The 27891-nt window shown below is 36.9% G+C and overlaps 1 protein-coding gene and 1 long non-coding RNA gene across 2 annotated transcripts; one reads left to right on the top strand and one right to left on the bottom strand.

Annotated features, from left to right (window-relative positions):
• Positions 1 to 1596: 1596 nt before the first annotated feature.
• Positions 1597 to 26309, bottom strand: RAB31 (RAB31, member RAS oncogene family). The gene is made up of 7 exons (XM_072411448.1): positions 26120 to 26309; positions 19198 to 19277; positions 17924 to 18005; positions 12101 to 12172; positions 9862 to 9968; positions 8052 to 8161; positions 1597 to 6470 (listed from the first exon to the last, which is right to left on the bottom strand). The coding sequence occupies exons 1-7, from the start codon at positions 26153 to 26155 to the stop codon at positions 6373 to 6375; spliced, it is 585 nt and encodes a 194-aa protein (XP_072267549.1). The 5' UTR covers positions 26156 to 26309; the 3' UTR covers positions 1597 to 6372.
• Positions 6348 to 7613, top strand: LOC140330886 (uncharacterized). Its single transcript, XR_011920815.1, has 2 exons — positions 6348 to 6485; positions 6663 to 7613. It is a non-coding gene; the product is annotated as an uncharacterized lncRNA (long non-coding RNA).
• Positions 26310 to 27891: the final 1582 nt, after the last annotated feature.

Below are 27891 nucleotides of genomic sequence, written 5' to 3'. Positions count from 1 at the left end.
CAGGCCCAAAGTCCAATCTAGATCCTGTTCAAACTGTGCGTGTTCATTATGGCTTCATTCATTTCTGTGAGTTAGCCATGCTCATGGAAGCCTCCACTGGTTCAAATATCTCATAAATGGTTATTCAAATGCTTAGATAGTGTACCTGAGTATGGTGGTTCAGCAAGTTGCACTGTTGCCTTACAGCACTAAATTTCTTAGACATATACTTGTAAAGGGACCACCAACAAGGTTAAGCGTCCATTTAAATCATAATTAGCAGCCAGATATGATCATTTAAAGTAATCTGAATATGTGGATGTTGTAATAAATACATAGGGCTCTATTTATAAATTATTATCCCCTCCAATTCGCTCAAAAAATGTGTTTCTTTTCTATTTATTTATTTCCTATTGTGCCCGCTGTGCACTTTTTACAATTTGCCACTAGGTGGCAGAATGAGTCATTGTTTTAATAGGAAACCCGTACAAAAATACGACCATAGAATTCACCAACAGCGAATTTCAGAGAATTCGGCTGGGGGGACAGAGCTCAAAAAGTCAAATAACAAGTGTGGATATTAAGTGACTGGGATGACCAATGTAGTATTATTAGCCTCATGTATACCAATGAAATAGAGTCAGAGTTATAAAAAAGAAATATATTACATTAAGGAAGACTGAAATCTAATATAAAGCCCTTTTTTCCTTTATTACAAACTTTATGCAAACCCTATTACCAATTTCACATTTCTGCTAGTATACAGATTATCAAATGTTTATGTCGGTGTCCAGCTTGGTCTAAAGTATGAACACTAGCAATAGAGCCCCATCTGTACCACTCCATATCCACATCACGTGTTCCCCATGCCTATGATGGGAAATATAAAGACTGGGCAAATTTTCTGTAGGCTGAAAGACTTAAGTTGTCCTTTTAAATGAGCCTATGCCAAAGAGAACACAGGAAGAAGGAGCAAGAGCAACACAAGTCACAGGAAGTAGGAGCAAATGGAACACAAGTCACAGGAAGTAGGAGCAAAGGGAACACAAGTCACAGGTAGTAGGAGCAAATGGAACACAAGCCGCAGGAAGCCACATACCGGGATACCTACATCACGCATCCCGGGAAGCTCTAGGTGCTCCCTCTGCACACCCCCTAATCTTGGACATGCGCAGAAGGGGCATTTTTTTTATCAGGGGAAAGAGATGCTGATCTTGCGCAAGCACAGTGAGATTGTCTTTATTTTTTCCTTCAGAGTGGCTACATCACCTGATCTCGCACCTGCGCAGTGCAAGATCGGGTGACCTGCCAAGAACATCAAAGAAGATGACGGAAGAGAAGAGTGAAGATGGCGGGATGAAGAGGAATCCCAGGACGACGCAAGACTGGATCCCGGGAAGGACCAGTGCTATCGAGAGACCTGCGGGATTAAAGGTAAGTGTAAATTTTTGGTTTTCAGTTTAAGTATGTTGAAGTTTCAGTATGAAAACCCAGCAGAAACAGCAGCTTCAAAATATATATATAGTATCAATGTGTGTATATAAATGTGTCTACCATTGAAGAACTAAGCTGATCATTGATAGCAATTCCAGTTGACAACTATGATGACAAGTCATAAGTAATTAAAAACAAGTCTTTATTCAGTTTAGTCTTGAATAAAATCATACGCACATAAAAAGTATAATATAATAAAATGTTGAATAATGAACATATTTTCTGGGTGTTATACATTTATTCCAAAAACTGGGAACCAGCCCACTTGCACATTTAAAGAATAACAAGGAATAATGATTGCACACAGTAACATTAATGTATCTGGATAAGTTTGCATGAGGTGGAAGCAGTATATTAAATGAATACATATGATAGATTAAATTGGACCTTAACTAAAACACAACCATTTCAGGTAGAAACCTGAAACCTTGACCAATATTAAGATTCAACTACTGCAAACTCATGTTTAAAAACACTCTTAATGAAACATTTGATTGTAAAAACTACATTTAATAGACCATATATTTTGTGGCACATATCGAACCTCACCTTGAACTTCACATTGCATGTTTTGGTAAATGGGGTAAGTCCCCATGAGCCTTCTGACTCCATAAACCTTAGGATAAAACCATGTTCCTACTATGTTCATCAATAGGTCCTGATTTATTAAAATTCACTAAGGCTGCACAAGATAGACTAACATGGGAGATCCTGGGTGATCCAGCAAATCTGGATTTCTTAAAATCATTTGCTATTATTTGGCAATTTTTTTCAATACTTCACCAGATTCATTTTAGGTGTCCCAGATCACCCAGGTTCTCCCGGTATAGTCTTGTGAGCTTTGATAAATTAGGCCCATAGATTTATCTGCATCTACGTATTATGCAAGCCTGGATTTCCACAGGCATATAAAAATCTGTCCACCATAGACTTAGTTTATCTTGTCATAAAAAACTGCAGCGATTGATCTCCTTTACAGAATGTTGTTCTTCAGGCTGTCAAGTGTACCCTCTGTGTCCAGTATGTTCTGGATCACTCACCTGGAACAGGTATGCACACCAGTAAGTCAGCAATCCTACACTACTACCATGCAAATAACATTTTAAGATAGAGGGGTCAGCACACGTTTACCTCCTAACAGGTTTCCCTAACATTAGGTCATATAAAGATGATATATTACCTATACATAGTTTCTGAATAGGAAAGACAACTAATGATAGCATATAGCAAGGAGATTCAAACGATGAAAATGTATAAAAGAATTAGGATTTGCATCATACTGTTTATGGTAAGGCAATACAAAGTGGTAAGACTTAAAAACTACAATTTAATTATGGGGCAGTTTGCCCTGTCTGCTAACTCAAAGTAATTCACCTTCCCCATCACAGACCCGTACCATCCAGCAGCACAATATATGCACCTGTCCAATATATGACATGGTGAAGGGTCGGGGAAAGCTATTTGATTTGGGGATATGGACAGATATATGGGCAGTAATCACATTCTCTACAGCTGTCACCATCTAGTGTACCTTTTTTCTGGCAGACTGTTTTGGGGCATTACAGACAATTTTATGACAATTGCCAAAAGAGGAAACATACTAATTTTGCCTATTACAAGCAATTAGTTTCTAAACATAGTGTTTCCTAGCCACACTAGAAGTAGAAATATGAGTTATGTTTGCACACATTTTACAAGATCCACTCTCCTCTGTATGTTTATTTGCTTCTGACCGTAAATTTAATTTATTTTTATTTTTTTCAAACAATTGTGGAAACTGAGAGGGCATACATAATACAAAAAAACTAAAATGCTTAGACTGATAAGTACCTAGAAAGTTATCTCATACCTTCTAGCATAGAATTTCTTTATAGAAATCTAACTATTTTGTGCTTTATCCATTAAAGTCCATGAATCAGGATGCTCCAAGGACTGTCTGTATGCCTAGGCCTTATTTCATAAAGGACATGCATTGTTTACCACTGTAATTTAATACACATTTGTTAGTTACTGCACTTAAATAAAAAAAAAGTTGTTTACTGGCATCCATAAAGTGGTATAACCTGTACACTTAGTAATCCAATAGTTTTTCACGCTTCAGAAGTCAATTCATTTACTCTTAGGGCCTGCCTTAGTCACCTGCCTAGTTTAACCGATGCACAGATAGCACAGTGAAAGCTTTTTTCCCTTTTCTTAATAGTAAAGAAAAGATCGTCTATGTTGGAAAATAGGGTTACGACAATCTCATCACTTCTAACAATCAGAAGTACTTGTTATAAAACCTATATAAGTATCCTAATTATCAATGTATTGTTTTGGCATTAGTGATGCCCATATTGGTCACATCACATTTTAGCAGGTTGTGTATGGCCACTGTAAGTGAAAGTGGAAAACTAGTCAAAAACTTTATTGTTTTTGTTGTTGGTTTAGGATACAAGAATGTTAGAGGTTTTTTTCCTCCTTCCCCCAATGGGGGTATTGCTGTTCTCTCCAGTCAAGAGAAATTTCCTCAGCAGAGACAGGTTTCAATAAATGCCTTTAAGGGGCCCTTTCCCACATTACCTAAATTTATCTGGAGTTCCAGTTTTAAATGTAGAGTCAACTCCCCTTTCTAGAGATGTAAAGCAAAGAGGAGCAATGGCAAACCTTTGGTAATAGGACTATTACTTGTATTTATTAAAAAAAAAACTACATTGACAAAATGGAGGCTGCCATTGCTAACCTCTCCTTCTGAAATTCTAGTTACCTAGATGACGTGCCCATCTCAAAATTTTTGAGATACAGACCTGGAACACGTATGGACATCAAGAATTCCAACATCACTCTAAATAGCTAAATCTACATACTTGTTTCAGCTTAATGTGTATAAATGACAGTCAGGCAACTAATATTTTTAGAAACAGTTTAGTAATTACAGCCATACATATTGTTTTTACACACGTCCACAAATTGGCTATTAATATTTTAAAATAATGATTTATATGGTGGGAACAGAAGAATGTGATCGTTTGCAACAAATCTCTAACTGACCTTGTTAAAATTCACTGCTTGTTCCAGAAGCCTGATATGACCAATCCACAAAATACAAACATTCACTGGATATTTTGTTTGGTCCACAAGAAAAAAACATTGTTTTGCAGACCTTGTTTTGTGAAAATATTAGACTTTCAGTTCTTTATTTATTTACAAGTTATTCGGGATTTTGTAATAACACTGTATTTGGGTATTTTTCATGTGATTAAACAAAGACTGCAGCTGCTTGCTCCATGTATCAGTAGGAGGATATGGCAAGTTTTCCAGCTATTGTAAGATTTCAGAGTACTAAATTAGAGAATGGAATATTTCAGGGCACTATAATGGGGAACGCGACAAACAAATCTCTAATAATGACAATGTCATTATAAATATTCCATCCCTTTTCAAGGGACACATTCTGTGTGGGTTTTCACAATATATATATATATATATATATATACCTTTTGGAAGAGTAACTGAACCAACTGTAATGACAAATGACCAATTTGGTATATGGCACAATTTTCCATTAAGCAAATGCAGGCAGTCTGTGTAGGGCCACAAATATTTTAGGGCCCTCAGGAAAAGGAAAGTTATGTGAACTGGTAAACAAAGTGCTCCTGATGGTATAATATGAAAAGACACAAAAATTAACATTAGATGGAGGCTACAATATAGGATTTTTGGGGCCCTGATTTATTAAAGCTCTCCAAGGCTGGAGAGAATACACTTCTGGTCCAGGAATTAAAATATTTGCTAGCAAATAGTAAATGATTTTAGGAAATCCATTCCAGGTTTGCTGGATTACCCAGCTTCACTGAAGAAAGTGTATTCTCTCCAGCCTTGGAGAGCTTTAGTAAAGCAGGGCCTTTGTGTCTACCTTATAGCTCCAAGAGTTACCCTCTAGTTGCATGGTGTTCAATTTAACCAGGGAAAACCTGACTACTCCTTACATCACCATTTTCCATAAAATGACCACTAGATTAATAGATGAAGAGCAGCAACAGTCCAGCTGTCACTGGAAAAATAGAAAGGGAAAAATAGAGAAAGAGACTATGCAGTTGCAGTTTGTATAAAAGTGTTAGTCTGACTTTGCATGTGCAACTGGCAAAACCTCAACATTTAATTCTATTATTGGTCCTGCTTTTGCCACATTTGCTCAGTTACTTTGAATTGCTGCAGGATAACCAGGGCTGGGAAGAAATGAATATTTTCAGGTGGTTGATGGCAGTGTACACTGCCAAGTATAACAAAACAAAAACAAATTGCATGTAAACTAAGAGATAATATACAGGACCAAAATACAAAGGTTACACTGCTACCTTTTTGGCACAGCTTCTAAAGTTCAGGTCCTCCTTAAGAAACATTTGAAAACATTCATACAGTATTAGGGGCACCAGTAATGCATGCATCAATATAGTATGCATATAAGTTAAAGTAATTTGTGATACTTTTTCTAAGGTTTTTGTACTTGAAGTCTCACTAATAGGTGTTTTGGTTAGTGAGCCCTATTTACATTCCCATTAATTTGCCTTTCAGCTCACAAAAATTAATATAGAAATACTTTTAGTTTTAGTGTACTGTGCAAAATATACTTAAACTAGGCTACTAGGCCTTCATAAAAAAGTCTGCATTCCACTGTAAAAAAGTCACACTTTAAGCCCTTTTTCATAAAAATATAAAAAAAAATGCAGTACAGTAATTGCTTCCAAATTAGCAAACATCATCTAGTAGAAAGCAATTGTAAACAACGAGAACCATTTTGAAGTGCATGCAAATGGATTTTAAACTTGGCATAATTTTTTACATTTCCTCCTTGGTTCTTTCAAGGTACTGCTGATTGTTGGTGTGTGAACATAGCAATGTGCACGATGGCTAGTGAGATCAACAGCATCTGTTTGTGGTCTGCGAGGTCTGTCTTCCAAGTTTCATTGCGCCATTGGAACCATTCTGATGTGGCTCAAGTGGGGGAATTCTCCGACCTGCAACAAACACAGGTATTTTGCCAATATAAATACTTTGAGTACTTTTTTTCTTAGTTCTAACATGCTCAAAAATAACTGTATTAACTGTATTAAAAATAACTGTAAAAGTAACTGATAACTGCATTATCAACCAATGATAAACCAATATCAGAGAAACTAACAATTTTACATCCTGGGCTGTCATCCTAGGGATCTGTTGCCTGCAGTATCATTGATGCAAGTAATCCTTACTAAAGACCCTGTGGGAAGTTATTCATGACATATGAAAGCTTAGTACTACTCCTGCATTCCACCCTCAACTTCATGTCCCAGTCTTATTCCATCTTCATCCTCCTTCCTACTCCAATCTGATACCAAGGATCTTCCTGATACCAAAGACTTCGATGTCCAAGAATATCCAGGGAGCTTTACTTTTGGACCTTTGCCGATGTTTACCCCCCTAGCCCTATCTTAAAAACAACCTATGTCTTATGCATACCCCTGAGGAAGCCTAAAAGGGCGAAACACGTCGGGTTACAAGGCGTTATACTAACACAAGCTAGGTGTTTATGATTTCTAGTGAAACAATCCACTACCCATGATGCAACAAATTTGCTCTGGAAAAATGTATTTAAATACTGTATAAGTTTCTTTAATCACATATTTGTAGATATATATATATATGACCTTTAGCCATGAAACCCCTTCTTTCTTCTTCTCTTTAATTATTCATTTTTACAAGAAGCAAAAAAATACACTTCCTTTGATACTTCCCTTGGAACATATGGCACATTACCTCTACATGTATGATAAATTCTATATATTATATCATTAACTGTATATTAGTTGCTACATTTCCCCACATTCTTTTTTAATATAGTAAATCTCTGAATGACTTGACACTCACTTTGGGCTAATTTAACATATGTTAGTTATATATACATTACAGACCTGTCCTGGCCCTGTGTTTTCTAGCAGTTAAGAGTAGCTATTCCCCACTTTGCTCTGTCATTTTTTTTTACACTTTGCTATGTTAGTTATGCTATTTTATACCATTTTGTTGGCTCTTGTATATATTGTTCTAATAGTTTATATTGTATTTGTGTTTTGTTATGTTTGGAAACCTTTGAAACCCTTCAATAAACACAGAATTTACAGAAAGATGTCAATTTTAGCAGGTTTTTACTTTAATCACTGACATTAATGTTAAGGGTATTGTATCCACTGAATGACAAGTGAGAAAAATATTATTGTAAAGAAACTTGTAAATATGTGCTCACTTCAATAAAATTATACTTCCCCATGCTAAAAATTCCCCCCGAACTTGCTATTACTGGAACTTTTTGCATATATTCACACTTTTTTCACTATTTTCATATTTTACTTTGAATTTCATAAGGGAAAGAAGTCATGAAGAAAATGCAAAATAGAGACAACCGGTTTTGTAGGGTAGATTTATCATTTCAAAATGTGTGTTCTGTCTGTAGTTGGCAGCCAGTAGCAAGATGCAAGGGAAAAGGGATGCTGCGTATAAATTAAAAGGTACATATACAAAATGCTAATGTAAAAAGAGGAGTTCACAGGAGTTCATTTACTTACTTATACCACGGAAGAGTTCCTCAACATTGATGGCATTCTTTGCACTAGTTTCAACAACAATTGCCCCAATCGAATCAGCATACTCCCTGGCATCTTTCATTGATACTTCCCTGAAATGAAGACAGAAAAGCCACTTAAATATGTCACATTGCTGATCTACAATGAAATGCTGTTTCCTATACAGATACAGTGGCTTTAGTATTTTCTGAGTCCATTATTCGCAGCAGATATGCAGTTTAGGAGATGTGTCTTCCCTTGCTGCATACTTGTTGAAAGTCAGTCTTTGTATTACCATATCAGCTAGAAAACTAGTATGTGTAAAAGAAGATCAGAAATGATAGCCCCCATTTTTTTTCTTTGCATTGGTTTCCAGTATGTAGCTATTGCAAATACATAGTATATAAAATACATCATTTCTGTGGTATACCTAAAGCCAGACTGTTTTGAAAAGAGTAATGGGTGCTGAGAACCCATATTATTGTTTTTTTTTTTCTGGCTGTCTATTAGCGAGATTCCTTCTTGTAAAATCTTGGAATTACTATCTATGTTCCAATAGTCAAAAGGCAAATAAAGAAGGAAAAGTTTTACATTTTGTTCAGTCAGACTAAAACTAAAAGAATATTTTTTTATCTTCAGATACAAAATTTTGTACCATCTGGTTCCAAAAAATTAATCAATACATTTCAACTGATTCACTATAAACTTAGACAGAATAGAGAGAGGCAGCTGTAGTGCTCTAAAAGCTGTTCTGTGCATCGTCACCATTACTTTGGCATTTTTTTTAAATGTAATGAGCTTTTTAGCTTCACAAGCGTAAGAGGGTATTATGAAATGGTACTTGTGAAATCAGAGGATGCAGATGTAAATTATTGCAGGAAACTGCACTTTACAATTGCTCTGGTGTCAGTGATTTGGGGGAATTAGGACATCAAGCTGATGTAAACCTTAACAAAACTATATGAAGTTTGTGTTTTTTAAATAAAATGATTCTATATATAGAGCTACTACTGCCTGTGTATCTTTCTGAATCTAAGTATCACCAATTATATTATTTTCAAACCTCCAAGTTATGTTTTTAGTTTGATAAAATGCTCACCCTGTTACAGACTTTTTGTTGGTAAGATCACACCACAATCCAGGACACTATCTGCATGGAGTTTGCAAGTTCTTGCCGTGTTTGCATGGGTTTCCTCCGGGTACTCCGGCTACCCCCCACATTCCAAACACATGCAATTAGGTTAATTGGCTTCCCCCCAAATATTAATATGGTAGGGACATTAGATTGTGAGCCCCTTTGAGGGACAGTTAGTGACATGACTATAGACTTTGTAAGGTGCTGCGTAATATGTCAGTGCTATATAAATACTGTATAATAATAATCTTGCTGTAGGTATGATTGGCATATAATAGGATACCATAGCTTTGCTTGGAAGAGAAACTGAAGAGCTAATATGATTGTTTTTTCTTCTTTATGGTCTTAAGTGTATGTAAGGGTGAAATTAAAATAAAAACAGTCTATCTGAGAAATACATGCACATTTTCTCAACATGCAATTTCCAGCAGAAAAGCACTCACCTCCTAAAATGGGAGGGAGTTTGGTAATCAAATAGGAAAGTGGGCTGGACTCCTAAAAATAAGACTATAAAGTAGAAAGGACAGTCCTGGATTTCTGGCAGGACCATGTTTGTTTTTTTTGATGGCATAGTAACAAACTAAAAGGAAGTTTTGGTTTGAGTTCACATATTTCCTAAAGGCTTTCTTGAGCCCTAGAAAATGTTGAAGTACATATGTAACATATAAGAATCTCTACCTGATGTCAGAGAGATCACATTTGTTTCCTGCGATGGCCACGACAATGTTCTCTGGACCATGTTCTTTCAGCTCCTTCACCCATTTTTTCAGTGTATGGAATGAATCCTGTGTACAGAGCATCACACAATCACTCACATTTTGTTCGATTGTTATTCAAAACATATACTTCATGTTTCAAATCCTGTATGTACTACTGCATATTAAAACAAAGACTTTCTCAGTACTTAAAGCAGAACTTTGAGTAAAAAAAAAACAACTTTTATATCCATCTACGGTCCTAGTCTAGTTGGTCCCACACTGTCCCGTCTTCCTTCTTTGTTCTAGCACAGACTCGACACCGGACGTGCCATCTTCTTCCTCTTCTTCTAGGTTCTTCTTCCTATGTCACCCAATCTTGCACTGCTCAGATGTGCAAAAACATGATGGTCTTACTGCCTAAGCATGAGATTGGCACTATTTTTAACATTAGAGGGAAAACCCCTTCTGAGCATGCTTCCCATTCAGTCATTACTGCCGTGGTGGTAAAAACAGAAGGGGAGCGGTGTTCCCTTCAATTAGAAAAAATAGCGTTTAAAAATGTTTTTTTTTTCTTTATATAAAGGGTTAGCCAAAAAACGTTGTCTGCTTTAGGCATGTGTTTCTTACATAAAACTTTCAAAATCTGTATGTGATTTCCTATCATTAAAACCACTGCTTGGACCAATACTTTGAAATCTATATGTATATGATTGTAAAATAATACACAAACTTTCTGTTTGATATAATGATATTAATAATATGATAATAAAATTTGTGCCACTTCAGCTCTTACATCCGTATACCCCCTATGGAGCAGAAACTTTTTTAGATTTTTGCCACACCTATTTAATTGCAATACATTTGTCAATACTTGATTGACAAAAGACAACAGAAGAAGATAAGAGTAATTGGTTTTATTTTTTTAAAACACTCAGGGCTTTCTTTTAGTATTACTTTTTTGAATGCAATTGATATATACAACATGTAACAAAACAAAAAAAAAACATTGGTGTTTGATTTATGAAAGCTCTAAAAGACTGGAGAAGATAAACTATCATGGGAGAACTTTATTCAGTCCTGGACCATGTGCATTCTGGGTTTGCTAGGTCACCCAGGTTCTCCCACGTCTTCTCCAGTCTTGGGGGTCTTTAATAAATCAGTCCCATTCTTTAATTCATATGTTTTGTTATATTGAATTTAATTAGAAAATGCATGTATTAGCTGTAAAATGTTATGTACACATTTGCTAATTTAATCCAATGTAAAAAATGTGTACATTTTGGGTAAAAGTCAAGTGGGGAATCCTGGATGAAAACTTTAAAAAAAAAACCCTAAGGATGATTATTTGGTTAAATAGGAACAATATTCTTTTTTTCTAATGGTTGTTTATGCTAGGGTGCTAACCCAACATATGCAGAGTAAATTAAAAAGTAACAGTAATAGTCCTTCTAGGTTACTCTGAATATTCTTAATAAACACTGGCCCGGGTGCTATTTCTTTACCATAATTGCACTGTTAAAATGACAGCCAAAGTTACTGACAATTTATGTGAGGAAAACGCAAGAGAGGGAGAAGAACAGAACATGCTACACATGCCTTTATATAACCTTGATTAGGTTTTCATTGCCTTTTATATTATGCTCAATGTCCGTAACTAGTTATTGTATCAGGAGAGTCTTTTAAAAGTCAGAATTGTTTATCCTTATACTAACTAACTATGCCAACCAGCACTGGTAATTAGCAGATGTAAAAAGAAAGGTGAGCAATGGCAGGCTACTTTGTCAGTTCCGATGAACCTGTCTTACTGGCTCATGCAGAGTAGGGCACCTGTATGCATGTGCGTAGAGCATGCTTCACAAACTGTGCATGCTGAATGCAGAATTTAATGTGTATTTGTATAATAATTTCAATAACAATTCAAAAATGAGTATTTTGTGATAAAACTGGTAAACTTTTATCTGAATTCAACTGTTGTTCTAAAACAAACTGGGTAAAAAAGGCAGGTCAAACATTGTTGGGGATGCCAAACAGATTTAGATGCACACCTTTGTGTGAAGGACCCCAGAGCGAAATATGGAGGAGCCCTCTATGTCCAAACATGAACATACATAAGTACACAAACAATAAAATAAATAATAAAATAGTGCTGGAAACCCAACTTAGTTGGGCCCTTTAGCAGTTACATGGTTTAGTAAGGCTTCAAGTATAAGGTGTCATACCTGCTTTGTAATGTCATATACAATAACAGCAGCCGCCGAACCTCGGTAGTACATTGGAGCCAGCGAATGGAACTGTAAAGACATTTGTTACATTATAAATAATAATGTATATAAAAAAACAGTCAAGTCAGTCCATATTTATTGTAACAACAGCAGAACCCCTGCCATACTTAATTTCTTTGTACAATCATGGATCTGAATGTGATAGGACACGTTAAGCTTTTAAAATAAAAAAACATGTAGAAAAGGCTGTTATAAAGCATTTGCAAAGCTTTCAGACAGCTTTCTTGAAGTTTTTAAAGCATCCTCAAAGTGAAACTAAAGTTCCACTTTTTGTCAAGGAAAACAAAAGTTCGACTTTTAAGAAGTGGCTGGTCATTTATGCAGAAAGGGACAGAATGTTTCTTCTACAATAATCCCTGCCTGCCTAATCACTTTGGGTATCTAGCAAAAAGCTGAGCTGCGCATGGTTAAATTACAGCTAGCACTTGCACTATCTGGCTTTTGCTCCCATTGAGCTTTCTATTTTGTACCTTAGGTGTCAAAACAATTTCTTTTATTTTTTGCAGGCATGCTTAAAAATGTGTAAAAAAAAAAAAATAAATAAAAACCTCACAAACCATATATTTTCTGTAGTGTATGACCTGTACCAATAAACGTTATTATTAGTTATTCTGCATGCTCCATGACAGGTATGCAAATCGAAATAAATCATTGAAAATTGGCCATTAAAATAAACAATATGGTTGTAAGGTACTTATCCCGCCAGCGATCCCACATCGTCGTCGCCCACGGCGACTCTAGGGATCGCAGGCAGCGTGTAGGAGACCGCTGTAGCAGGCAGCGGGGCTGATGCTGCTGACGCTCTGCTCGGCATCCCCAGCATCCCTGCAGACGTGCACAGTGCTGCGTGCGCCCTCAGCATTCCTGCAGAAGTGCACAATACAGCATGGCCCAGGGACCCGCTGTAAGAGGCGCACGCGCTACAATGCGCGCCTCTTGTACCCCCCGGGGCCGAGGCAGCTGGCTGCTTTACCGTGGGGCATGTATATGTAAATTAGCCGCAAGGGATTCATCATTCAGTATGTTCCTCCAATCCAATAGTGCCAGGTGACGCAATGTGATTGGGCACTCTGCCCATTTATTGAGACCCTGTCATTAGCACCCTTGCCCGTTATAGCCTCTGTGTTACAGTGTGCTTGGGTGCATTGATATATTGGATTACCTTTTTGACCTTTGTTGTCTTTCCTTGTGTCTTGTCATAAACTTGGACTTATTACCAGCAGCGACCCGGTCTGATTATTGACTTTGCATGAACTCTGTCTGCCCTGACTTCGGATTGTCCCTGACTACGCCTTCTGCCTCATTCTTTTGTACCTCACTTATCGGATTGATCTTTTGTGTTTTGACCTCGGCCTGTACCTGGATTACGGAATAAAGTTTGTTGAAAGTGTACCCCGGAGTTGGTTGTGATTTGTGTGCCCAGGCGCAATACAATGGTGCTGGTTCTAATGCAATAAAGGGTTTTCAAAGCTCAATATTAATCACGTGCCAAATAACTGCTACAATAAAATGATATCATGGCTAAGTATTTATTAAAGGTCAACAAAGGTATTTAGTATCTCACAGAATGTCAGTACCGTACATTCACTGAAAATATTTGTGAATAAATGGTCCACATTGTAGAAAGAATGCTTATGAATTAAAGCTGTCAGAATTGCAGCAGCAGCCAATGACTGGGAAAACATAAAGCTTGAGACAAAGAATGATGTCACCATGAATTCTGGTTATTGTGTGTGTCACTCAAAGCCAATAAAATATTCTGCTTGGCAGATTGTGCTGTCAGTGCTTCATATGAAAACAATTTTGTTGTTATTAGGGCTGAAAGTGTTGAGAGACATCATTTCCAGATTAGCTAAGCATTAAGAAAAGTGTACATCATTAATGGCAAAGACAAATATAAACCAAAAGTATCACTAACTGGTCATTTTTTGCAACTTTTAAAAACTTTTCATAATTATTTCATCAATTTAAAGGACCAGAGTTTTTCTGTAGTGTGCTTTTCTACAAAACATTTCTCCATTTACAAACATTTCACCAGAAAGCAAGCTAATTGTGCCTATATTCAGAAGGAATATTAAATGATCCTACCACTGAGATAGTACAAGGGTTTATGCATAAATCCTGTATTTTTATATTTATTTTCACAAGAATTGTTATTCCCCTACAAAGTGCATACGCTTACATAAATGACAAATATTAAGTGTATTCTTTTAAATAATTCTGCCAGTGTGATATAAACTTTAGGTCATGTGTCAATTTGTCAATGGTATCAGTATAGCAATAGATTAAGATGCTTCTGATATCATTAAATTATTAGGGGTATAAAAAATGAATATTGTATAGTAACATAATAATAGGGCACACAATGTTGTATCAATGTTTTAAAGCACTTTAATTTTAAAGCACAATTTTTTTTTCTCATCCCAGCATTATACCATCGCTATAACTGCTATGAAAATAATGTACCAGAAAGCCCTGAATCTCAGGGTTGTCAAAGTATACAGTGGGCCTGATTTATTAAAGCTCTCCAAGGCTGGAAAGGATACACTTTCATCAGTATAGCTGGGTGATCCAGCAAACCTGAAACTGATTTTTTGAAAGTCATTTGCTGTTTGCTAGCAAATGTTTTGAATCCTTGACCAGATCCATTCCATGTTTGCCAAATCACCCAGTTTCACTAATGAAAGTGTATCCTCTCCAGCTGGGGAGAGCTTTAATAAATCAGGCTCATTAAGTTGTCAGATACCTAGGGGGCAAGTGATGACCTTATTGTAAACATACATATAGGGTTATGATGTATTTCGGCCAGCCCATTGCCTTATGGTTGTTAGGGCTGCACAACCCCATGACAGCCACCATTCAATGGGAAGGCAAGCCAGCAGAGTCCTTAACAACCCAATATATTCATTAAGGACAGGGACATCAACAGCCTGCTGGTTGCCTACCAACTCAATCTGGCCATTTAAATAGTGATGTCAGGAGCATACCCAAGAACTGGTTTTAAAACAATTAATTAAAATAATAGAATGTATACTGTTCTTTTATGTTTGCTGCAAGGAGCAAGCAGGAAAGGCAGGACAGGCACATGAATGTTTGAGCACCTTAGAGTTAGATTAATTACTCCTTTTACTATTTGTTTGGTGCACAAATTTTCCATGTCATTATGTTGCCTTCCTTTATTATTAAAACAAGGGACAGGTGTACAATTAGGTGCCAAATCCAAAAGACTTTTTCTACAATATCACTAATACAATTAAATGCACAGGCACCTTTTAATAAATCAATATCTCATTACACAGATCAACATGTCATTTTCATCAGATATAATTTTATGTGGGCTTTGTAGTATTTTTTATGTGAATCTGTGTTCAGTTTTTCTCTAACACATCTAATTTTTGTGATGCAGCTAATTATATATTGTGTGAAATTCATTAACATATTATAACATATAACGAAAGTTCTCTTTTTTTAGGGTTAGAGACCGCACTAACTGCGTCACCACATGTCATCTGTACCAGTTGTTCCAACGGACTACGTGACTGGCTAAATCGGCATAAAGCAGCAATGCCATTTTCAATCCCAATGGTGTGGAGAGAACCGCGAGACATCTAATCGACTGCAATTTTTGCCGCGTCAATAAAAGTGGATTCTCAGGTAGAACTAAGCACAAAATTTTATATCCCAGTTTTGATTCTGCAATTAGGCCTGTTCCCCATGATGATTCATTGCCAGTTCCGGTATCGCCACATGATGGCCTTCTGTAGAAAGTGATTAGGAATGCACTGGAGTTGCAGCCAGTTACAACTCCAAATCATCTGATCCTGACAATTTGGCCGATGAAGATTCAGAACCTTTAAACAAGCAGAGCTGAATGACCTCAATTGTGATCTAAATCCTTTCAAAGACAAAGCAGAACTTCTTGCTTCAAGGCTTAAACAGAAGCACTTGTTTTCAAAGGGTGTAACTGTAACTCACTACAGAAAACGAAATGGCTCGCTGTGCTACTGTCATGATATAAATGCACTCTTTAACAGTTTGTCACAAGAGCATGTTCCATCTGAATGGAGTATCTTCATTGATTCCTCTAAAAGAAGCTTGAAAGCAGTCTTACTGCATAATGATAATTCCAAACCAAGTTTACCGACTGCCATTCCGTTAACCTAAAGTCCTATGACAACATGAAGTTACTACTTGAAGCAATCCAGTATAAAACACACCAGTGGAACATCTGTGGGGATCTAAAAGTCATTGGCTTGCTAATGGGAATGCAAGGAGGATTCACAAAATATTGCTGTTTCCTATGCCTGTGGGACAGCCGATCTATGGGAGACCATTATGTCAAGCATGATTGGCTACCAAAAAGATACCTATAAGCCCGGAACAAGCAGTGTCAAGTTTCTGCCTCTGGTTGATCCGCATAAAATATTTCTGCCACCTCTCCATATTAAGTTAGGCTTGATGAAGAACCTTGTAAAGACCATGGGTAAATCAAACACCATGGGTTTTCAGTACCTTGTTGAGAAGTTTCCAAACATAAGCACTGCAAAATTGATGGAAGGGATATTTATAGGGCCACAGATCTAGTCTGTTTTGCAGAATGATGTTTTCAAACAATCTCTCTGAGCTAGAAGCTTGGGATGCATTCAGGTGGCTGAGTGAAAATTTCCTGTGCAACCATAAGTCTCCTTCATACAAGGAAGGAGTTCAGAATCTGCTTGATTAATACCAGAAACTGGGTTGTTGCATGTCATTAAAAATACATTTCTTGCACTCACATCTAGAATTCTTACTGGAAAATCTTGGTATGGTGAGTGACAAACAAGGAGAATGTTTTCACCAGGACATTCAGTTATTGGAGCACCACTACCAAGGTTTCTGTAATGAAAATATGATGGCTGACTACTGCTGGATGCTGTACCGCGACAATCCAGACAAAGAGTGCACAAGAAAATCATACTCTAAGCATTTCTGAAGAAACAATGGTACCTGACTGACATTGTTCAGTAGATCTTTACCACAGTATGCCTTATTTTACTTCACACTGAAGATGTAATAACATTCACTTCAATGGTGCTAACGTTTTAGTACAAAATACATGCACTTTCAATGTTAACTATATTAGTACTCATAACTCAGGAACTGTACGTGTTAGGGACAAACTGAAAACAGATGTAAAATTTGCTCGAAAAACTGATTTAGAAAATATTGGTGTGGTTTCTGATGATTATTAAAATTAATTTTTTGTTGACCTGTGTTATTTAAAAGCAACATACTTTTTATAATATATGGGTATGATATGTATCCCCTCTCAATTAGTATTCAATATGTTTTATAGGATCTGCTTCCCCAGGAAAACAAGATAAAATAATATATTCTCCCTATTAAAAACATTAGAGTCACCCACTGCCATTTTGTGGTGGCAAGTCCTAAAAATGTAGCCAAATTGGCAGCACCAGCATCCACAAGTAACTCAGAAAACAATGTTCAACTATGCACAGTAAGGTGTCCAAAGATACAATCTCCTGTATTCTCAAGATCATTCTCAAGGCACGTCATGAGTTGTCAGTGGAAAGCCAATAAATTTCTTTGCTTACAATGTCATAATATATCACAAAATATTAAATTGGCACCCTCTAATTCCAACAGTTACCATAACACTGGATTCTTGTCAATACACAGCCCTAATCCCTACCCCATCTATATACAACATGTAAAATCATAGCTTCCGAACAAACATATTAACATGTAGCTTATACTCACTCGTTCCTGACCAGCAGTGTCCCATATCAGAAATTTATGTAGCTCATTCCCACAGGGTACGGTTTTAGTCATAAAAGATGCTCTTAGAAAAAAAAGAAAATTACTTTGAAGGCATTATGTTATAAATCGCTAATGCTTGCATGGCGTGTTAATTTATAGTGTATGATAGAGAACATATCACATTTCACATTACTTCACAGAGTCTCGGGGATTTAAATATTTAGAAGATAGCAGAAGGTCAAAATATGGTTAAAATATATTAGAAAATGAATGTACTTCAAGCAAGAACCTATATATAGTTACTAATAAAGCAGTTGGAAATCTGTGTGACTACAGAAATTGTCTTTCAGATGGAGATTAGACAGGCAGGAGGTTCCTAAATTGTTTTGCTATAGGGTCCCATCATACATAGTTATGGTCCCTGTAGGGAATACCGAGGAGAGATGGCATTTTATTATTTATTTTGATTACATTTTGAAAACTTCATAGGAGGGTTGAAGCAGGCAATGGGAGGAAAACCATGAAAACACAGGGAGAACCTGCAAACTCCATGCAGATGGTGTCCTGACCGGGATTCCAACATGGGACCCAGCACTGCAAAGGCCAGAGTGCTAACCACTGGGCCACCATGCCACAGAATTAGGCTGAGCAAAGCTTAATCAGCGCTGCTTTGCTCCTGGATCGTCACAGAACGAAACATAATATCACTGGGATTCCCCTTAGAAAGTCATGGTGTGTACATAATACCTAAAACAGCCCCAGTTTTCAAACTGAAGCAGAACAATGGAACCCCTGCACAATGTTTTAAGTAGGAAGTAAATTGAGCAATATGTTTGTCATATCAGTGGACTATTGCATTGGTTTCCACAGCTCAAAAGTTTCTGAATCAAAGCTTTTCCTTATTCCTGCAAAAGAGTTTGGGTATTTACTTTTTACATTGCAATAGGCTGATTTATTGATGAAATCATACTGTCACTCAAACAGGAGAAGGAGTTTAGGCTGTTCACTTAGCAAAGTAAATTGTCACTCTGCAAGATATAAATCACTTAGCTTCATGAATGAGATTAAGCTTTGCTGACTTCATCTACCCCATCATGTGCAAGCAAACACATTTTACATTTCTTGTGCATGTTTGGTATACTTTGCAAAGTAAATTATAATATATATTATTTAATTACACTAAATCAAGTCAATTATTGTTTGCAGAATGATAATTTAATTTGCTAAGTGAAAACCTCAAACTCATAAATCTCATTGCTGTGCAGATGACTTACCCAATAGTGGGGCTGATATTATGGTCAAAATGGTCCTGAACAAATCGGCAAACAATGCTTGACTTGCCAACCCCAGTGTCCTGCAAATTAAACCACAAAAATTATTATTAGAATATAATACCAAACTATTTATATCTCTAAATTTAACATACAAGTTTACCACTTAATAGGTGTTATGACACAATAGCAATATTATGTCTATATTGTATATTAGAAGCTAAATGCAACAAAGAAATTCTGAAGGTATTCAAAGTCTCAGCATCCACAAGTTGAGTTTGGTCACTGTTTCGAAATACACCTAGGAGTTAATAAAAAATGCACACGTTTTAAAAGTTCTAATATTGCTTAGCATCTTTTGGGATCAAACCACCATCTAATCGGAAGCACTTGTTACTTAGATGATAATTATCTAGTGTCTGTGGTTTTATCAGTGACTAGATATTCATATTACCTTATCAGAAACCTACAGGGTATGGTATGCAAAGCTTTGGTCACCATTCACCTGAACAGTACTACACTAATGACCACTTATATTACCATAAGAAAACAAATGGTATAATGCCTTCCAGAATCAGTATCTACTTTTGTGCTCAAAGTGATTTACTTGTAAGAGAGTGTTAGATAAAATATCTAACAGTTCTATTATGTACATGATAAATAAAACTTAATAAAAGTAACCATGGTGGAGAAGATAGACTAAACATTAGTGATTCAACAAACATGTTATGGATATCATAAAATAATTTGCTATTATTTGGTAAATATTTTGAATTCTGGACCAGATCCACTCCAGGTTGGTGGATCACCCAGGTTCACCTCTGACAGTCTATTTTCTCTATTTCTGGTGAGCTTTGATAAATAAGTCTCTATATATCTATATAGGTAAAGAAGACAAAATAACACATAAGCATAAAATACTAATCAATCTGTAGGGACACGGAGTATTGTTGTGTATACACACACACAAAATGTCCCATAGGCATTTGTCTTTCAGGCCTTATGTTGTAACCATTGGCTAGATGCCCAAACACACAAAAAGCACTAACTATTTTTTTTCAATGGTTTGGAAACAAACAACCAAAAGCCACAGCAGTGTATTTATAAAGCAGTGAATCTGACGTCACCAAATATTTTCTGGTGTAGAATCAATCACTGCTATTGAAATCACATGCATCTGTACGTTACTCCATCAGCGAAGGTTTAGTGAATGTAAGATTCATTGCTTTATAGATAGACTGCATTGAAATTGTTTTTTTGTTACATGTAAGCTTCAATTAAACTAAAAATTATTACACATTACTACACAGAAACATACACAAATATATGAGCATGTACTGTGGTTTATGCACTTGTAATAACCAAAGGAACAGAAAAATATGAAACAACATTACCTTGGAAATGTAAAAATGAGAGGTATCTTCTCCTAATAAATTACTATTCCAGCTATTTTTCATTTTTACAGTGTGTTTGGATCTACCTACTTTTTCCTTCAGCCCTAATTCTGGATTACGATTTGGCTACGATCAACAGATTTAGATTTTCTGGCATTGACCTGCAGTGTGCACCCCAGTACACTTCATCTTACACCTTGGTTACCTCAGTACCTCCTCTATATCTTTAGTTGGTGTGACATTTTACCCTTACTAGGCTGTGTTTAACCCTTTATCATATTTATCTTTATCACATGTATTGTTTGATCTTGGCCTTTTTGCATATCCTAGAAATGACTTCTCTGTTTGGACATTATAATGCACTGCAGCTCTGTAATCATGAATTCAATCATAGCTGTATCCTAAAGCACTGTAAATGGCTCCTACCTTCAGATCAAAGATCACTAGTAGGGCAAACTATCGTCCAAAATATTGGGTTACTGTAAATATTTCAATGTCAATGAATAAACATAATATTTAATGTTTATTGTTTCTTATATTATAATATATCTCTTGTGGGGCCTTGGTAAAGCCTCAGTGGTACCACTACAGGGTTATGGAATAACATTAGCAAACACTTATTAGAGAAATCTGTGCACATTACTGCTGTGAATATAAAGGCTTCATAGGATCACCAACCCATTCACCCATCTTAAATGCCAACTAACCCCCGTTATGTAGGACACTGTCCACCATGGGAAAACTGACCCAAGCTGTGCTCGAACCACAGAATGTTGCACAAATAGAAAGCAGAATAGAAGATGATTTGAAGCAAATGTACAGTACTGTAATTATATATGATACCAAGAATCACACTCAGTGAAAAATAAATAGCTTTTAATGCTTCATCTCGCTTTTAGTATCCGTCTATATCTGTACCACCATATATGATATTCTAATACCATGCAACTGAAAATCACCGCTACAAATGATCTGCAAACAAGTGAATGTGAGCTCTGTTATGGTTTACAGGGGCCTACGAATAAAGAGAAAGCAATCCTGCATTGCCAACCTCTGACAGCACGTCTCAGAACTCCAGAAGTAGGTCATATCTGAGGCAGCGCTTGTGTCATTTTATTAACATTAGGCTTCTTTGTATGGCTTTTCATTTTCCTGGCAGTTGCAAAGAAGGATATGCACAGCTCTCTCATATGTAGGTTAAGAAGCTTTTTCCCAGATGGCAATGTTATCTGGAAGAATTTCCAGGAAGCACATCATTTGCCTGCATTCTCTGATTGAAACAAGGAGGACAGAGGTTAACAAGGAAAGAGGAGGAGGTAAAACAGAGAGAACTTGCCAGGCTTTTTCATCGCTCATCCCTTGACTGGTCTGTGGTCTGGTTTGCTTGCTGTTAGCAGCAATATTATTTACATCTGATGTTGCAAAATTGTCTCTTGTCGAATGCATTCCAAATTTCCATGTGTGTCACACAAGATAAACAATACTGCCAATTATAAGCAAACTGTCTCTGGCATTTCCTAATGTTCTCTTGCTATAAGTAAATGTTGGGATGTGAATAGCCAAGGGATACTTCCTGACTTTGTGTAAACAAATATATTGACGTTACACGGCAAAAAGTAAAAAATTACCATTTATCAGTTCAAATGTTCCATAGTACAGAAAGAGTAAATAACAGAATAACATTTCCTAAAAGAAACGGAGGCTACAAATGGTGACCTCTAAAAAATACTACTTGATTTGTTATTATATGCCTATTACTCTTCTTCAGTGATTTCTGTTCCACCGACTTGGACGCAAATCAGTAAAATCAGAATTCCTGTCCTCCTATCTGCATAGGTCAGTGCACTAAAACATTACCACTGAATGGGGGGAGAAATTGTTGGTGAGCATGATAGCCAACGAAGTAGAATTTACTGAATAAAAAGTTTTTACTTCTATTAAGACAAAGAATACCATTATGCCCCCCCTCCTGAAAATGCCCGTATGACATGTAAGGATATTCATAGTAAAACCCTAATTTGTATACTTGTTCTGGGTCAGTGACTAAGAAAGAGAACACCTATATTCAGAAGGAAAGGTCAGCAATAGTCTCTATTCTTCAGTACACAAACAAAAATGCACACCCTTTACCAAACCTATTTGGAGGCTAGCAGATAATATTTAATGCATGTTCAAAGGAAGTTGCAAGATCAAAAAAATATGGTTTCTATTTAACAATCCACATAACCTCATGCAAAATGCAGTAGAACACCCAATCAAGAGATCAGAGACTACAGGGTTGTGAAATTTTATATGACTCACATATGTGTACTGCAAAATTATTAACACTTATTAACTCATTAACACTGCTTCTTGAAGCAACTAGAGCACAAAGTCACTATATAATTGATTAGTTGATAATAAATAGCTAACGTATTAGGTCCAAAGAACTGGCGGTTCTTTGGGGTTATAATTGGTTCCTATGGAGTACTTTAAATCACTATCATCAATATCACTATTTATTTTTAGTAAACTATAATCAGCTGAGAACACATAGATATCTTATAGTTATATAAATTATTCTACAGCCAAATAATTTGTAACTGCTCAGATTATTTATCCACATACCACTGCCAGACAGCACAACCAGGTGACCTCTTGTTTTTCTCATGCAGTAAAATAACACATGCGATCATTCCCACCGCCTGTACATGGATTCAGTGCTATACTGATACTGTTGATCAAAGCAAAACAGTAGTGATTTTCTGACCCTTGTGATCCTCCATATCTTCAATAAATTTAAATCCCATTAAAGGAATAAATAGTGTTTACTTTATTTACCTGAGATTCAACTTTGATCCCTTTTTTTTGCAGTATACTATTTTTTGAGTGTTCTCAGCAAATTCTGTAACAAGTTTGCTGCCCAACCGGATCTTCTAAAACCTGTTACTGACTCCCTTGTATGAACCATCTAGTCCTAGCCATGCTTACTGAACTAAAAATGTTTTTGGGAACCTGCTAACCTGGCCTTAACGTGTTGTTGGTAAGGCTTATACACATACCTCATTCACTGATATTGGGTTACTTTAGCTTAGGTTTTGCCTGACCCTGACATTAAGATGTTCCTCGTCTAACCAAGACCTCCACTTGTGTCCTGAGAGTTCTGTGTTGTCCCACTGTTTCAGTAGCTATTAGGAACTATTGTTGACACTTTGTCCTCCTGGGCAGTGGTCTTCAACCTTTTGCAGCTCGCGGACCACTGAATCTACGGACGCCTGTGTCACTTCCCCCTGAGAGACGTCATGATGACAGAACCCATCCACCTTGAGCCTGCGATAGAAGAGTGGGTGGGTTGTGTCAAGAGACACAACCTGCCCACCACCCTGAGCCTGCGATCCGTACGGGAGACGTGGTCCGCGGTCCGTACCCTTCTCCTGACCGCGCTTGGGGATGCACCGTCCAGAGGTGCCTGTGTGCCTATTGGGCCATGGGAGTTGGGGCCCCCCGCTCTTAGTCACAATGTCTTAGAATTTTTGCCATCCTAATGTGAGGATAGTTACTCCTTTCCCCCCAATCTTCCTTCTCCCACTGATTCACAGTGAAACAAAAGCTTTTGTACTCATTTTCCTTTGTCATGTAACCCTCTAAAACACTTCTTCCAGTCTGGGTCTGGGTCCACTATTGACTGGTCTTGTTGCAGCCCTTTGCCAAGACCAGATCACGCTGCTGATATCTCTAAGACCCTCTGAGGACCCCAGTGAGGGACATATCTATGTCAACAGGGCATGGTTGCTCAAAGAAGAACCTTCCTACACTTCAATGTAGAAGAAGGAAGATTTGAGACCTGGTTAGTCACGTAACCACTGAATCTGCTAGGTAATTGTGGCATTTTGGGGGTTAGCTAGGACGGGGTACCTCAAGTTTAAAAGAGGGGGATTTGGACTACAGAGTATGACAGCCAATGTTAACCTCCATTTGGTTGTCTCAGTGACCTGGAACAAGCATGCAGATCAGGAAAACCAGATTAAAGCCAGAGCCTGTCAAAGTAGTTCTAAACCCAATTATTAAAATATAAGATAACCATGATAATGTCCCTGTCATTTTCAATCTTTATTTAAATTATACCTGGCAATTGTTTCATAAAGATCTTAGTTTAGACACTTCCTGTAATGGGATCACAACTTTCTTCCATTTGTGTTCATGCATTACTACCCTGTGTCCCATTGGTAGCAATATATATTCCTTGTCCACTTGGGGTTTAGATGCACATTAATCAGCATGTTTATTTCAGGTCAGTTCCTAAGAAAGCTCTAAAGCCAATGGACCAGCATGACAGCCAGGAATTTGTAAAAAAAAGAAGGGCAGGAAATGAAGCTGCCATATCCTCTGAGTGAAAGTTTCCTTTAAAGCTTAACTCCAGGCAGATAGAAACAGTACAGAATAAAGCAGCTCTGTAACCAATAATACATTAATAAATGTATTTTTTAATGCAAGCACCTAAATTAAAGCAGAGCTTATAGCAGGGGGGGGGGACAATCTGCACCAGCAGCCAACCAGGTGTGCCACAGTACAAAGGGCATGATGAGGACAAAATAAAAACAAAGAAAAAAGCTCTTGGCGTGCTACTTGTCCTTCAATGTCCAGAAAAAAGGATGGGTGGGGAGGACACATGTAAGTGAAAGTGCAACTGTAGCAGTACAAAAAAGATCAGCTAGACAGGACTGTGCTGTATAGATACTGGGTTTGTATGAACAGATAGACAAACCAGTATACTTATCATTTATATGTGTCTTTTAATGTTTGCCTGGGGTTTATCTTTAATGACACCTATGGGTAACAGCTGTACCTATGCTAGTGTTTTAGATGCTGAGAATAAGAATTTGTCAACAATGAGTTTAATAAAGTCAGTCCCTAGTAACTTCCATATGTGTGGGGCTTGAGTGAGTAAAGACAATAAGCCTGATTTATTAAAGATATTAAAGGATACACTTTCATCAGTGAAGCTGGGTCATCCAGCAACCCTGGAATGGATTTCATCAAAGTTAATCGCTAGCAAATGTTTTGAATTCTGGATCAGATCCATTCCAGGTTTGCTGTATTACCCAGCTTCTCTGATGAAAGTATATCCTCTCCTTTATTAAATCAGTCCTGTACTTGCAAAGCATATAAAGCCGAGTGTTTAAAAAAGTCAACAATACCCTGGCATTGAGAATAATAATAGAACAGTAAAAACAGAAACCTATGAATGCTTCCAAACATCTGTCCAAATAAAAGTTTGTGGTTACACGATGTGAAAAAGACAACAGCAAGATGGAACATTACCCTGTAATAGCAGTTTAGTAACTTATCTCTGTTGTCTCTTTGTGTAGCACCTTTTCTCTTTTATTCTGCAAGAAGCAGCTCTGCACAATTCATTACTGGCAGCAAAATGCAAAAAAAAATGGGTTGCTTGATATAGAATCAGTAACCTAAAGCCCTAAAAACTTCATTCCTTTGTAACCCATCATCCCACCCATAGCCTTCTCTTAAAAAGAATTTTTAACAACACTCACCCCCAGAAGACAAACTTTCAGCTCTCGGATAGCCATCCTTAAAGTAACTTTTGTTTCCTATAGCACATCATCAGGAGACAAGCGCTTCAGTACTCAGCCATCTCCAACGCTGCCTTTGTATGCTCATGTGGATCGCATGCAAATAATTTCCTGACTTAACAAAAAGAGAGAGGAGAGAGGAGGTTTTAATTCCTACAAAACAAACGGAAACCAGTCTGGGCTATTTATGGGCAGTCCCATCACATGGCCTGCACACAGCTACTCATTTGCTGCTTTCGTAATCCCCCAAAAATGCTGCACATTATACAAAATACTTCAGGCAATGCAGAATACCTTATGTGTCCAGGAGGTGAATTAACTGTTGGCTCACCACAGTTATCACTTGTTTTAGGATATTATTATATCATCCTTCAATCATAACTTCTAGGATGAGTTACAGTGGAAAGTGCAATAAGGGTGGGGAGGAATTCACTGCTACAGATTTACTATGGAAAACTTTGCACATTCAAGATCCTTTAGATTACAGGATTTTAACAGAAATTATATTATAAGGGATGTACTACATACATTTCTTTCCAGCTATTCAATTTATTGCTGCAGCTCTTGTGCCTTTATTTTTGTATATATATATTTTTTTATAAAAAATGTGCTATGACACCATTATGATATACCTGGTAACTTAGAGGTGTGGTTGTTCCTACAATAGGCTTAATTTATAAAAGTTCTCCAAAGCCGGAGAGGGCACACTTTCATCAGCTGGAATGGATTTCTTCAAAGTTATTTGCTTGCAAGGACAAGGATACAGGTCTAAATCATCCTCAGTCCATTCAAAACTGAAAAAAAATCTTTTACATACACATAAAGTGTTTTATACTGATGCCCAGATCTCACTCGATGAAGAAGAACTTCCCATCAAGACTCCAATCAACGCCGTAGCATAGACCATTGCCAAATAGACCAGCCAGTATGCCTGCCCTTTCCTTTCTGCCAAATGCTTATGCTGGACCATTGCTTGGGTCTGTAAAGGAACCTAATTATGTGATCAAGTGGAGGGACAGACAGGCTTTTATAGGCAGAATTATTTAAAAGAGTAAATAATAATTTTTGTAATGTTATACAGTATATTCCTATACCATACATAGATCAACTAGCTAATGATATACTAGCAATCAAAGTCTGTGATTACATACACTTATTTTAACGTTTCAACTAAAAATATCAACTTCAGTTTTTTGGAAAGGTCTCAAGTTCCCGATGCGTTTCACCCTTCTTCAGGGGAGGATTGAGATTGAAGTTTAACTTGAATATTAAAGCTGTATCACATGGAAGGATAAAGAGGGAAAAGAAAGCATAACAGAGGGAAAGGAAAAGAGCATCGAGTTCTAGTTTCAAACATACAATCATGTGAATAGTAGTACATGTGATTCAAAAATGTATCAAGTTTGAAAATGGGTACTTACATCAGTCACAGTGATACAGAGTTGATAAAAACATCTGCGAGACATCCACGCCAAATGATCCCAATGAGGGAAAAGGTGTAAATTATGTATGGTAACTACAAAAAGATAATTTGGATATCAAAGGCCATGTGAGTATTGGTAAAAATGGTTCATTATAAGGGTGTAAAGAACAAGGGGAAACAAAAAGAAAAACCACAGTACTTACTATAATGTTATTAGCAACACAAAGCAGACAGTGTAGATGAAACTGAATAAAGGATTTAAAATAGCTGGACATGAAATTATTCTGTTGTAAGAAAAGGAGTGGGGGTT

The sequence above is a fragment of the Pyxicephalus adspersus genome, chromosome 5 (assembly GCF_032062135.1).
Source record: "Pyxicephalus adspersus chromosome 5, UCB_Pads_2.0, whole genome shotgun sequence".
Taxonomy (NCBI): Eukaryota; Metazoa; Chordata; class Amphibia; order Anura; family Pyxicephalidae; genus Pyxicephalus; species Pyxicephalus adspersus.
The sequence above is the reverse complement of the archived record's forward strand: the minus strand, read 5'-3'. Positions and strand labels throughout refer to the sequence as shown.

Coding starts and splice junctions, on each gene's coding strand:
- RAB31 (XM_072411448.1), bottom strand. CDS start 26,155: ATGGCTATCCGAGAGCTGAAAGTTTGTCTTCTGGGG. Junction 19,278..26,119: donor TGAAAGTTTGTCTTCTGGGG/GTGAGTGTTGTT, acceptor TTTAATTTGCAG/GACACTGGGGTTGGCAAGTC. Junction 18,006..19,197: donor AATATCAGCCCCACTATTGG/GTAAGTCATCTG, acceptor TTTTTTTCTAAG/AGCATCTTTTATGACTAAAA.